The following is a 13457-nucleotide window of genomic DNA, read 5'->3' as shown; positions in this document are numbered from 1 at the left end:
GGGGGGGCAGGGAACAGTTATTTTTCATAAAAATGTTTATTTGTGTTACTATGCAACGGATTATTTTTAAGTGAATTAATAAACATCTTTAAAATTCTTAGTTTTCATTTCTATATGGTAGCCTACATAAAAACTCTTTAAGGTTCTCAATCATTTTCAAGAGTGTAAGGAGTACTGAGACTAAAGTTTGACAACTTCTGATATAAAGTAACATACCAATGCTTCAGATTTGCTAATAGTTCTGCTTTAAAAACAATTCTTCCTACTGCTAATCAAAAGGCCAGTCTCCTCTTTATCCCCAGTGTTCTATACTTATTATTTCGTTAACTGTATATGATCATTTTCTTAACTGGATTTGTGACCCCATACGGAACAGTTTATAGTGAAAACAAAAACGTTACGTACTGGATTCTTCTCAGCAAACATGCACAGCTACGTATTTTTCTGAAAACATTTTCTCAACGTAAATGACCGATGTATATAAAATTTGTCAATACCTGCTTCACTGCACCGTGTCTTAAAAATTTCAAAAAAAGTCGGCCTCTCTTTGTCTCCAATAGGCATTTTTATCTACAATATTACTCCAATGCTTGGTAAATAACTCTGCAAAAGACAACACCAAAATACACTTCACAGGGATGCAGTCCTTGTTAACCGACTCTGAGGTAAAATCAGAAACAGGTAAACTTGCTTAAAGTTACATTATTTACCTCGGTCCTATCTTTTGGGACAATAATCGAACTCACTGCGATGATGGGAGCATTCTATACTTGTGCTGCCCGATACAATAGCCACTAGCCACATCAAGCATTTGAAACATGGCAAGTATGATTCAAGAACAGAATTATAAATACTATTAATTTTAATTAACTAGTTACGTGTGGCGAGGGGGCGCACAGTCAACGAGGAGTCCTATTAGAGATAAAAATATTTTAACAATGTCAAATCAGTAAATCTTCGTAATACGGCAATTGCCTGGGGGTTAAGTAAGGCAGATACAGTGTGTCAGGAGCTGTGAAACACTTTCTAAAATTACAATATTCCGTTAAAGTAACTTCATCGTATTTCCAATTAAGGACATTTCAGAGTGGGACATCTGGGGCAGCTAAAGGGCAAATCCTGGGCGGCTGGCGGGGCGCAAAGTTGGGGAGTGGAGTTCCAGGGAAGGGGCGGGGCTCGAGTTTGCTTAGCCGAGGGGCCGAACCTTTCCGCCCTTTCTCCCAGAAGATGTGAGGCGGGCAGAGACCCGAGGGGGGGGAGCGGGGGGGAGGCAGCAGGCCGCGGCTCCCACCCAGGGAATGAGGGACGTTCCCCCTCCGCCTCACACCGCGGGACAGGCTCGTCCGTCTCCACCCAGCCAACACTAACCGTCTCCGGAGGTGCAGCTCTTTTTAGCCAGAGAAGGCTGACAAAAACCGCGCCGGCCCTTCGATCAGAAAGCTGACCCGCAGACTCCTTTCCGCGGCGATCCACGGCTGGGACTACTTCCAATGCCCCGAGCCCCAGCAGCTCCGCCTCCGCCGACCTTATTTCAGACTCGCGCGCCAAAAGCCCGCTCTCCGGATACGTCACGCGGTGTCGTCGTGACGTGACACGCAGCGTGCGTGCCACCCGGAAGTCAGCTTCTGGGCGGGCGGCTGGCGCAATTGTGTGGCGAAAGCCAAGTCCTTGTTCACTGTTGGACAGTCCGGCCTGGAACCGCGTGAAGAGGGAGCTGGGGTGCTTGTTCTCTTCTCCCTGAGCCTTCAGAGTAGGAGGCGGTGCTGCTGGGGATGACCGCGCACTGTGTATCCTCCCCGACTCCTCCCCCTTTTCTCTGCTCCACCTCACGTTTGGATGGTCGCCGAGCGACAGGGCCTGGGGTCTTTGAAAGAACTTTGTTCTGCCCGCAGAGTGAACGGTCCCCCAAAGTGGCCCGTGGTTGTGGCTGACTGCCTTCCCTGCTGCGTGCTCTCTACAGAGTAGAAAGGGATAAGATTTGAAGCCAGAGGACTTTAGTTCTAGTCCGCATGTTGCTCTTAGGTAGCAGCTTTTCAAGCCCTTTAAGCCTGTTTGCCCCCTTGAAAAATTGTGAAACCACTTTAACTCTCTCCTGCGATGTTAGGTACTACCCTCTGCAGGATTCCGTAGCGTCCTTTACATTCTTCGGGTGCTCATCACCTCGTTTTGTGCTTGTCTTCTCTCCAAGTCGCCCTGGGAGAAGGGAATTTGTTCTCATTCACAGGGTCTGACATGAGCAGCACGAAGCCTAATTCAGGTTTGTTGTATAACCTAGAAAGCTTTCAACTGGTGTAGAGTAAGAGCTGCTCATAGACCTTGGTGCTTCCAGAAAGCTCTTGAGCAGTAAACAGTGAAAGAACCCTGGATTAGAAAAAGAGTGGTTTGTACGTGGTTACATAGGCGTCATTTTAGTTTGATCATACTCTAGCTTTGGCAGGAAGCCTTACCAATACAGATAGTAAAGCTTATGATAGTTACCACTTACTGAACACTTACGAGTTATTCTGTTTTGTGTTTTGTAGGTAATACCACATTAAATCTTATAATCCTATAAATTAGTATTGTCAGATGGGGAAACCAAATCACCAGGTTAAGTAACTTGCCTGGTAACAAGGCCCAGGTTTCAATTCAAGTCCCTTTGATTTCAGATACTTAACCCGTGATTAAATTTCTATTTATCCTTTAAATCAAAATAATTTGCCTTTTTTTTTCACCTTTTTGGGAGAGGGATCTTCACTAGGGGTGAATTAATGAGAACTGTTGGCATACATTACAACCCTCTGAAATACACTTTCTCACACTATATACAACCCTCCCCCCATAACGTTATGCTCCTTGCTTCTGTGGTTCTAGGGTCTTTACATTCATTATCTCTGCCATAGTATACTTACTTCCTTATACTCTTCTGGTTTGCTGTTCAAATAACTTACTATTTGCATTTGATTTACTATATGCTTTAAAACAGTATCTCTAAAATAGTTACTATAGGATACATGAGTCACTTGCTAATGAAAGCATGTGTGCGAATAAGAAGTCAGAAATGAAAAACAGCTCTGAAAAATATTCAGGGACAGTGAATTGAAGAGATGGGGAAGAGCAATTAGGAATCAGGTGGAAATTAGGCCTCTGTAGATAGGTACATCTCCTGTCCTTTAATTAGGGTAATAGGCAGCAGCTCCCATCAGGATCTGAAATAAAGGGAGAAGCTTGGAATGAACCTGCACTAACTTGATTAGGGGGCAAATGAAGGGGTGGATGAAGGTGGAAGGCAAAACAAGGAGACAAACCCCCTGGGATATTGTGCTGTGCCTGGGTACCGGGCGAGCCGATGGAGCGCTTTGTCCGTGTTCCCTATGGCTTGTACCAGGGCTATGGGAATGCAGTGCCTTTGGGCCATCCCGGACTCTCTGAACACAAACAGCCCGACTGGAGGCGAAACACTGGTCCCCCCACTTTCCTGGCCAGGCCTGGGTTGCTGGTGCCTGCAAATGCCTCTGACTACTGCATGGACCCTTACAAGAGGGCACAGCTTAAGGCTGTTCTCTCCCAGATGAACCCCAGCCTGAGCCTGCGGCTTTACAAGGCCAACACCAAGGAGGTGGGCGTGCAGGTGAGCCCACGGGTGGACAAGTACGTGCAGTGCTCACTGGGGCCTCGCACCTTGTGCAGCTGCTCTCCTTGGGGCAGCACAGGCCACAAGGCACCTCTATCAGCCTGGGGAGTCTATTCGCCAGTGATAGGCCGCAGGGGCTTGATTCAGCTGCAGAGGGAGGAGGAAGACCAGGAGAGGAAGGCACTTTTGGGTCCTGCTGAGGCCAGCCAGCAGCAGCAGCCACCACCAACACCTAGGTCGGAGGAGGATAAACAGGAGGAACGTCACCAGCATGATGAGCTGGAGGAGGAAGATGCCTCAAGTCCCCGGGAAAGGAAGAGCAAGCAGGCCCAGGGAGGTGGCGGAGCAGATCTGCTCAGGAAACCCAATTTCCAGGTGAACTTTCTCCTCCCTGTCCTCAGTCCTCAGCTAGCCTCATCCTTTCTTTCCTCTTTTCCATTTCTGGGGCAACAGAGCAAAAATCTTCTTTTGCTTTCTCCCTTTACTTGATGAAGGAGAGGTAGTTCTGAAAACGTGTTTTACATGGCCTATAGATTTTGTAACTTTGGTAAAATAGGGTGCCAACTTTAAGCATGTGAAAACCGAAAGTCTGGCAGCTACTGCTATTGGGAATGAGGAGATAAAATGGGGTTTCAAGCCTGTCAAATATATGATCAGATTTTCATTCAGGGGAGATTGTGCTGGTGGCATTGTTGCAAGAACATTAGAAAAGTATGAGAGACGGGAACAATGGGAATCCCAGAGTAATCCTTGAAAGATGAGATGCTAAATTAGTGTAGTAGGCTTGAGAAGAGCCATGAATGAGGTTAAGGAAGCTTTTTGTTTTTTTATATGAAGCCATGAGGAAAGAGGATCTGGCTTTCCCCCTCTCCCCCCCGCCAAGATTGTAAAAGGCTTTTCCCCCTTATCTGCAGTTTTTGGAACCAAAATATGGCTATTTTCACTGTAAAGATTGTAAGACCAGATGGGAGAGTGCTTATGTGTGGTGCATTTCTGGAACTAATAAGGTAAGTAAAGGTGAGCGAAATGTGGGAGGAGGGTGGGTTAGACACAGATGTTAAATAGAGGGAGAGTGTTTCCTGATGGAGCATGACCATAATGCTGTCTCATTCATTTGGCATCCTTCGTGCCAGGCACTTAATAGGTACTAAATGTTTGAACTGAACCGATTTGGACTGTCCATATGAACTCCTGAGGCTCTTAAACCTGGTGTTACATTTGGTTTGGTAGTTCTGTTGAACAAAATTTCAGGTTATTTAGGTGAACTCTTGTCATTGTGTATGGTGGAAATGTCTGTACTCATTTCTTAGTTGGTGTATTTTTGAACCTGTTTGGGCCTTAGCTCCTGGAAATTTCCATGGTCTGTCCACAAGGTGGGGCAATAAGAGAAATAATTTATTGTGAAGGTTAACCTCGGAGAAACTTCTTTAGGCTAAGCAGCCCCCCCCTCTTAATTTTAATTAGTTGTCAACCTATTAAGATTGGGAAAGATTTCACGATCTGCATTTCCAGATTTCCCTGATAGACTCTGGTCACAATAGACTCTCACTTCAATGTGAAGACTCTAGGCTGGGGCTCAGCAGCTTCTAGCTCCTTGCACTGGGCATGCACACTTCATTTTGCAACAGTCTACATCTGGTCTATTTCATTAACTTCAGCAAGCAGTTGAGTTTGAGACCCCTGTGCTTTCTACATTTTAGATACTGCTTTTCTGGCTAACGGTCTATAGAAGGAGAGGGCAAGGAGGCGTGCTAAGACCTGAGTGAAAACTTGACTTTTCATACTAACCATTTACTAGACCGTGGAGGCAAATGATTTTTAAACTATACTAAAATTACTTAACTCTTTTGCCAGAAGAAAAACAATGGGTTTAATTAAAACACTCCAAGATGCAAGGATACAAAGAACAAGACCTAGAACTCATTCTTAAGAAATTTATTCTCCTAGGAATGACACAGAAAAAATGCAATTTGGTGGTAGATACAGTGGCCCCAGGGGCATGGAAGTCGTGCAGAAATAACACAGGAGGGGGATGATTACCGTGTCGGAGGAAAGGCATCATGATGTCCATGCAGGATTTTAGAGGGTAAAGAGGAGTTCATCAAGGAAAGCAGGGAGAAAATGTGTACAAGAAAATGCACAGTTGAGAAACAATATGTATGGGTGTGTAATTATGAATAATTTGAAGTTCAGGTGGGGAAATAATGAGAAAATGAAAAAGTGAGGGCTCATAGACTAGGACAGAAGGAGAAGGTCAAGGCTTCAGCCCACACAATGAGCAAAATTATAATAGCTACTTCCCATCAAAGATTTTTACTTTGTGTATATTGTTGGGTAGTTGTCAGAATTATAGAAAATAAATGGTAGTATCTTGATTTTACAGGTAAGGAAACAGGTTCAAAGAGTGAGAAAAAGTGACTGATAACACCAGAAGAACTTAAGACCTCAGGGTAGAGGTTGGGCAAAAGCAAGGCAGAATGTGGGGGAATGAATTACTTAAATTAAGAACTGGGAGTCTAAGGTACATATAATCTTGTATAAAAAAAAGACTTATTTCTCTTTAGGTTTATTTCAAACAACTATGTTGCAAATGCCAAAAGAGTTTTAACCCTTATCGAGTAGAAGCAATCCAATGTCAGGTAAGCATGTAGAGCCCTTTCATTATGTCTATAATGTTGCCCCTCTTAAATAGAAGCTTCTGTGGCAAAATGTTGGGATTGGATAGAATTAGATATTTGCATAGGAGTGTTGAGTTTTCTATACCTTGAATCTTTGTAATATTTTAAATCAAAGATAAATTCTAGATTTTGGGGTGGTGTAGGAACGGGAGAAAGATTGACTCCTTTAAGTTGCTTTATATGGTGTGTTTATGTATGGGCTATATGTGCTGTTTCTCAAACATTCTGTGTGTAGTTTGGATGTAGCAACTTTTTTTAAAAATTATTTTCATTCCAGTTAACATAGTGTTATATTAGTTTCAGGTGTACAATATAGTGTTTCAGTAATTCCATATGGATGTAGTAACTTAATAGGTAACTTGTATTAAGCCTTTACTACATACCAAACTTTGGGCTACCTGCTTTACGTGCCTTATCTCCTGTAATCTAAACCTTGAGGTAGGTGTTATTCCCATGTTACAGACCAGAAGGCTAAAGTTCAATAAGAAAATAACTTGCTCAAGTTTAGATCAATAGTAAATATTAGAACTATGATCAGATTTTATGGGGCCTCCAGTGTCTAGGAAGTCACAGAATTAGATGAGAGCTTATCTAAAACAGCTTGCGGGAGACCTCTTTTTAAAATTTTCAGGGAAGTGTGACATAGTTCGTTTTTGTAATTGAGTTTTTTTAAATCTAAATCCTTCATTTAGTTAAAAATATTTTTCGTACTACTTCAAAATAAATATTCAAAAAACTAGTCTAATAATTTATAAATGATTTACCTTTAGATTTTCTAGTCTGACATTCAGTCTGTTTATGTTTAATATAAGTTGGGTTTAAATATATTTTATTTTCTTATACTCCTTTTTCTTGTGTTCAATTGAATTGTTTTTAATTAAAAAAATGATTCCCCATCTCTATTATCTTGGTAGTTATTGTTTATTCTTCTGGTAGTTACCTTAGATGTTACAACATGATTCTTTGACCTATCAAGGTCTACATAAACTGTGAACATTACCTCTCATTGACAATGCAATGAACTTAGAACACTCTAACTCCTTATCACCTCATCTTAATTTATATACTGCTGTTGTATATTTTAATTTTAAACTTCGCAAGACCTTATTTTATATAGTCATTCATTTAGCTTAAGCTACATATATTTCCTTTCTGCTGTTTTTAGGTCTTTTTTGTATCTGGGGCCATTTTCCTTTTACCTGAAGAATACACTTTAATATTTTTAAAAAGATTTTATTTTATTTTAGAGAGAAAGAGAGAGAGAGAGAGTAGTGGGAAGGGCAGAGGGAGAGAATCTTCAAGTAGAATCCCTGCCAAGCACAGAGCCCAACATGGGGCTTGATCTCAAGACCCTGAGATCTGGGCCAAAACCAAGAGTCAGACACTTAATGAACTGAACTACCCAGGTGCCCCATGTTTTAATACTTAATGTAGTGTAGGTCTGAAGGTGGAACATCCTCTTGGATTTTAAAGGATAATTTTGCTGGGTATAGAATTTTTAGGTTGGCAGTAGTTTTCTTTCTGCCCACTAAGGGTCTGACCTTCATTGTTTTTGTGAAGTTGGCTATTAGTATTTTTGCAGCTCTTTTGAAGTAATATCTCTTGCTCTTTGTCTCCTTAAATCTGCTTGCTTTTAAGATATTTCTCTCTGCTTTGGTTTTCAGTAGTTTTACAATTATATGCCTAGTTGTGATTTCTTTGTATTTACTCTATTTGGGATTCATAGTGTTTCTTGAATCTGTAGCTTGAAGATTTTTATCTCTTTTGGAAAGTTATCAGCCATTATCTTTTAAAATATTACTTCTGCCTCCATTCTCTCTTTCTTCCAGTTACTCATGTTAGACCTTCACCATCTCCCTTATGCTTTTTATGCTCTTTTCTATATTTCTTATGCTTTTGTCTTTCCTTGCTTCAGTTTGGATATCATCGACAAAACTATCCTTCATTTCTCTAATTCTTTCCTTAGCTATTTCCAACCTGCTATTAAATCCATCTGTTGAATTGATTTCAGTTATTCTGTTTGGCAGTGCTACAATTTTTATGTGTTGAAAAAATGACTTCCAGTTCTCTGCTGAAAATATCGGTCTTATTTCTTTGAATGTATTAAGCATAATTATCTTAATATCTGTATTAAGTGACTCCATTAACTTAATGCCCTATGGTTCTGTTGCTATCCTCTTAATTTTCTGTGGTTCTGTCTCCTCATACACCTCCTATGGTTATTTTTGATTGAGTGCTGTCTATTGAATATGAAGAATTATAGTGATAATTTGAGGCCTAGGATAGTATCTTCCTCCACAAGAGATTTGTTTGCTTCTGGTGGGAAGATTAGAGACACCAACAATTTAGATTGCTATTTTCTAATCAGGGTTGAGCTGTTTTGAAGCTGGGCTTCAGCGTCTGTGAAAGCTGGGTCAATTCTTGGTTCATCTTTATTCTTAGGCTGCAGCCTTTCAGGGTCCCAACACAAAACCAGGTCTCTTCTGTTGGGCATGTTTAAAATTATCCCTCAGCTTCATCAGCTTGTCAAACTTACTTTCAGCTTCCCACTGTCTTTCACCTCTTCCAGAATTGGCAGACCTTTAGAGAGGAAATAGTCCCAAATATCAGCCTCACCTCCATTTCTGGGTTTCTTTCTCTAATGCTTTGATAATTCTCCAGTGCCTTCAAATAGTTCTTTTAAAAAGTTATTTTTCTTTAGCTCTGCTTTTCAAGTTATCCTAAGTAGGCGGCTTGGTCAAAATTACTAGTCCACCATTGCCAAAAACAGAAACCTACCTTTAGAGTACATACTGATTTTTATTTATTTATTTTATTGAGGCTTTTCTTCCACAGTGAGAGTATTGTGAGGATTAAATGAATTTATATAAAGTGCTTAGAACAGTGCATACAATAAATACCATGTATTAGCTATTAGAATTTCCTTACAAGGATGCATGCTTGTCACTCACTGGAAAAGTGGAAGATATCAATGCACAACATTTCATAAATCATATTTAAGACTTTCATTTGCAAAATGAAAATGCCTGTTTCCACAATATAAAATGTAAAACTCTTTTTAGCTGTGGTCATATGCAGAAAATAGAGCAGTGATGATCAGTTTTAAAGATTAGCAGGTTTGGGAGGGTGGACAAGGGCAATATGCTGGTCTCCATAGGATGTGATTTTTATTTATCAGAAGACAGAATGGGATAATGGTTAAGAATACTCTAAATTATAGTAAAGATTAGGCATGTCTGGAGAGAAAAGAGAATTAACTTCCTCTAGAATCCCTCCCCCCTGGTTGTGACAACCAAAAGCATTTCCAGACATTGCCAGATGTTTGCTGGTTGGTAAAATACAGCTGGTTGAGAATCACTGCTCTCAGGTTTTCGAAAATTCCAGCCTAGATAATCAAATCACTTAATACTCACTCACTGCCTCTCAACCCCACCTGGCTACAAATGTAAAAACCCATTAGTGAAGACACTCTATAAGCTCTTTTAAAATCTTTCTCTTACATTAGATCTTCTTGTTTGGCTTAGCAGTATTCTCTGAAATATCATCTTTGCTCTTTCATCTTGAAAAATGCATGGCATTTAACAGGATAGGAGTGGTTTTGTACAACTTGGTCCCGGACTTCTCATAGGATTCAAAGGAGGATGAAGATATGAGGGGTATGGGTGGTGGGGAGAAGTATTTTGATTTGAGGATTATATTTGAAACACTGATTTAATTATTTAGTGTCCAAACTATTCCTTGTTTTCTAAAGACCTGTTCAAAGTCTCGTTGTTCCTGTCCTCAAAAGAAAAGACACATTGATCTAAGGAGGCCTCATCGACAGGAACTGTGTGGTCGCTGCAAAGACAAGAGATTCTCCTGTGGCAATACTTACAGCTTTAAATACATCATGTGACAGGCAGTATAAATTGTACAGGACACCCAAGTCTCCTTGTAACTCACTGTACTGTTCCTTTTTTGCAACTTAGCTCTGAGCTGATATTGGAAAATGGATTAGGCTTTTGTACTTTTTGTAGGTTGTATAGCAATTGTACAATGTGAGTGGAATAAAATAAATGCATGTAAAATAGACCGTGAAGGTACATTAATTGTGATCACGGGGTAAAAAACCTCCATATTGCAGTGGGAAATAGTAGATACTGTCCCTTATATAAAGGGAACAATGAAGAGGAACAATAGTCATTTGACAGACTTTTTATCAGCTGCGTGTTCTAAGCACTGGGAACACAGATGATGGGGGGCAAGGTCCTTGCCTTCAATAATTATAGCAAATGCTTAAACAGCACTTATGTGCTAGGGATTGTAACTCATCATAGCAGCCATATTAAGTAGAAACTACTATACTGTTTCTTAACAGATGAGGAGGGAGCCACAGAGAGATCATAATATAGAGCCAGGATTTGAACCCACATGGACTTGAACTTGCTCCATGGCTTGAACATTACATTTACACTTTCTTTTTCTCAGATTCAGATGTGGTAAGTCCTATGAAGGAAACGGTGCTATCATAGAGTGAGCTTTTAGACTGTGTGGTTGGGATGAGGGAGCAGGAGAATTGAGACCTGCAGGATGGAGGGAGCAGGAGAAAAGAAGATGGTTTTCATCCAAGGGAACAGCAAGAGCAAAGGCTCTGAGTGTGTGGGCCACATAGTTGGTATGTCCCAGGAATAGGGACCCCTCAAGCTAATGTGGGACAGAGGCTGGAGAGGATAGGTCTCAGGTCACAGAAAGTTCTTTTGGCCATGGTCAGGCATGCAGCAGCCCATAAAGGAGTTTCAACAAGACCGTGACATCAGGTTCTTTAAAAAAAAACTCCCTCTGTTGAGGGAAGACCAGAATGTACAAGCAAAATGATGGCTCAGACAAGGGTGATGGCCATGGAGATGGAGAGAAGTACATCAATTCAAGATAATGTTGGAATTATACAGTATTGGAAGTGGATGATGCAAAAATAAATGACTTTTAGATTTCTACTTTGAGCTATGGGGCAGATGGAATTGAGAGGTATAACATTTAGGAGCATATTCTGGAGGCAGATTACCTAACTTCAAATCCTGGGTGTGGTAGATGTAAGTTTGTGAGCAAATTACAAGCATATCTTAAAGCTATTTCAGGTTCAGTTCCAGACCACCGCAATAAAATGAGTATCTCAATAAAGTCAGTCAAATGATTTTTTTAGTTTTCAGTACATATAAAAGTTATGTTTACCTATATTGTAATCTATACTATGGCCTATTAAGTGTGCAATAGCATTACTAAAAAATGTACATAATTCAAAAATAATTTACGGCTAAAAAATGCTAAACATGATCTGAGGTTTCAGTAAGTTGTAATTTTTGCTGGTGGAAGGTCTTGGCTTGATGTTGATGGCTGCTGACTGATCAGGGTGGTGCTTGCCTACTGACTGATTAGGGTGGTTGGGATGGCTGTGGCAATTTCTTATTTCTTATTTTAAGACAACTATGAAGTTTGGCTCATCCATTGACTCTTCATTTCATGAATGATTTCTCTGTAGCGTGTGATGCTGTTTGATAGCATTTTACCCACAGTAGAACTTCTTTCAAAATTGGGGTCAATACCCTCAAACTATACAGCTATTTTATCAATGAAGTTGATGTAATATCCTAAATTCTTTGTTGTCATTTCAACCATCTTCATAGCATCTTCACCAGGAGTAGATTCCATTGCAAGAAACCACTTTCATTGTTCATCCATAAGAAGCAACTCCTCATCTGTTCAAGTTTGATCATGAGATTGTAGCAATTCAGTCACATCTTCAGGCTCCACTTTGAACTCTAGTTCTCTCATTATGTCCACCACATCTGCAGTTACTTCCTCCATTGAAGTCTCAAACTCCCTCAAAGTCATCCAGGAGGGTTGGAACCAACTTCTTCCAAACTGTTGGCATTGTCCCATGAGTCATGAATGTTCTTTTTGTTGTTATTTTTAAAGATTTAACTTATTTGAGAGAGAGAGAGAGAGAAAGTGGGGGGAGGAGTAGAGGAAGCAGGACAAGCAAATTCTGTGCTGAGCATGGAGCCGGGATGTAGGGCTTGATCCCATGACCCTGAGATCATGACCTGAGCCGAAATCAAGAGTTAGATGCTTAACCCACTGAGCCACCCAGGTGCCTTGTGAATCACAGATGTTCTTAATGGCATCTAGAATGGTGAATCTTTTTCAGAAGTTTTTCAAGTCACTTTGCCCAGATCCATCAGAGGAATCACAGTCTATGACAGCTATAGCAGTTTGAAGTGTATTTCTTAAATAAGACTTGAATGTCAAAATTATTCCTTGATCTCTGGGCTGTAGAATAGATTATATGTCAACAAGCATGAAAAGAACATTAATCTCACTGTAAGTCTCCATCAGAGTTCTTGGGTGACCAGGTACATTGTCAGTGAGCAGTAATATTTTGAAAGGAATCTTTTTCTGAGCAGTAGGTCTCAATAGTGGGCTTGAAATATTGTTAGACATGTTGTAAACAGATGTGCTGTCATCCAGGCTTTGTTTTTCCGTTTATAGAGCATAGACAGTAGGTTTAACATAATTCTTAAGGGCCCTAGAATTTTCAGAATGATAAGTGAATATTGTTTTCAGTTTAGTCACCAGTTGCATTAGTTCCTAACAAGATAAGCTTTGAATCCAGGCATTGACTTCTCTCTTGCTGTGAAAGTCCTTGATGGATCTTCTTCCAATAGAAGACTGTTTTGTCTACATTGAAAATTGGTTGTTGAGTGTAGCCACATTCATGGATTATCTTAAGCAGATCTGAATAACTTGCTGCAGCTTCTACACCAGTGCTTACAGCTTCACCTTGCACTTTTATGTTATGGAACTGACTTCTTCCCTCAAACCTCATGAACCCACCTCTGCTGGTTTTAAACTTGTATAGCTTCCTCACCTCTCTCTGCTTTCTTAGAATTACAGAGAGTTAGGGCTTAAGGGAATGTTGTGGCTGATTTGATCTTCCTCTATCCACACCACTCAAACTTTCTCCGTATCAGCAGAAAGGCTATTTTACTTTCTTATCATTGTGTGTTCACTGGAGCAGCACTTTTTAAAAAATTTTTTATTGTTATGTTAATCACCATACATTACATCATTAGTTTTTGATGTAGTGTTCCATGATTCATTGTTTGTGTATAACACCCAGTACTCTACGC

The 13457-nt window shown here is 40.5% G+C and overlaps 2 protein-coding genes across 3 annotated transcripts in view; one reads left to right on the top strand and one right to left on the bottom strand.

Moving 5' to 3' along the window:
• The window catches only part of BRCA2 (BRCA2 DNA repair associated), a 60795-nt gene extending 59322 nt beyond the window's left edge, over positions 1 to 1473 (bottom strand). The window contains exons 1-2 of the mRNA XM_028105568.2: positions 1369 to 1473; positions 498 to 603 (exon numbers count right to left, since the gene is read on the bottom strand). Of these exons, the coding sequence (XP_027961369.2) occupies positions 498 to 564 (67 nt within the window). The 5' untranslated portion in view covers positions 565 to 603; positions 1369 to 1473. The remainder of the gene's footprint in view (positions 1 to 497; positions 604 to 1368) is intronic.
• A 1840-nt stretch (positions 1474 to 3313) lies between these two features.
• ZAR1L (zygote arrest 1 like) overlaps positions 3314 to 13457 on the top strand; it is a 44436-nt gene continuing 34292 nt past the window's right edge. Inside the window, exons 1-4 of one of the 2 annotated variants that reach the window (XM_088021791.1) lie at positions 3314 to 3988; positions 4528 to 4620; positions 6178 to 6252; position 7825. In XM_088021791.1, the coding sequence (XP_087877917.1) occupies positions 3329 to 3988; positions 4528 to 4620; positions 6178 to 6252; position 7825 (829 nt within the window). In that variant the 5' untranslated portion in view covers positions 3314 to 3328. Of the gene's footprint in view, positions 3989 to 4527; positions 4621 to 6177; positions 6253 to 7824; positions 7826 to 10042; positions 10187 to 13457 lie in introns of those variants that run through there. The other variant, XM_028103524.2, reaches the window with a different exon arrangement.

The sequence above is a fragment of the Eumetopias jubatus genome, unplaced genomic scaffold, assembly GCF_037043125.1.
Source record: "Eumetopias jubatus isolate StellerSeaLion01/CBP00866 unplaced genomic scaffold, mEumJub1_p1.0 scaffold_3, whole genome shotgun sequence".
In the NCBI taxonomy this organism is placed as follows: Eukaryota; Metazoa; Chordata; class Mammalia; order Carnivora; family Otariidae; genus Eumetopias; species Eumetopias jubatus.
The sequence above is the reverse complement of the archived record's forward strand: the minus strand, read 5'-3'. Positions and strand labels throughout refer to the sequence as shown.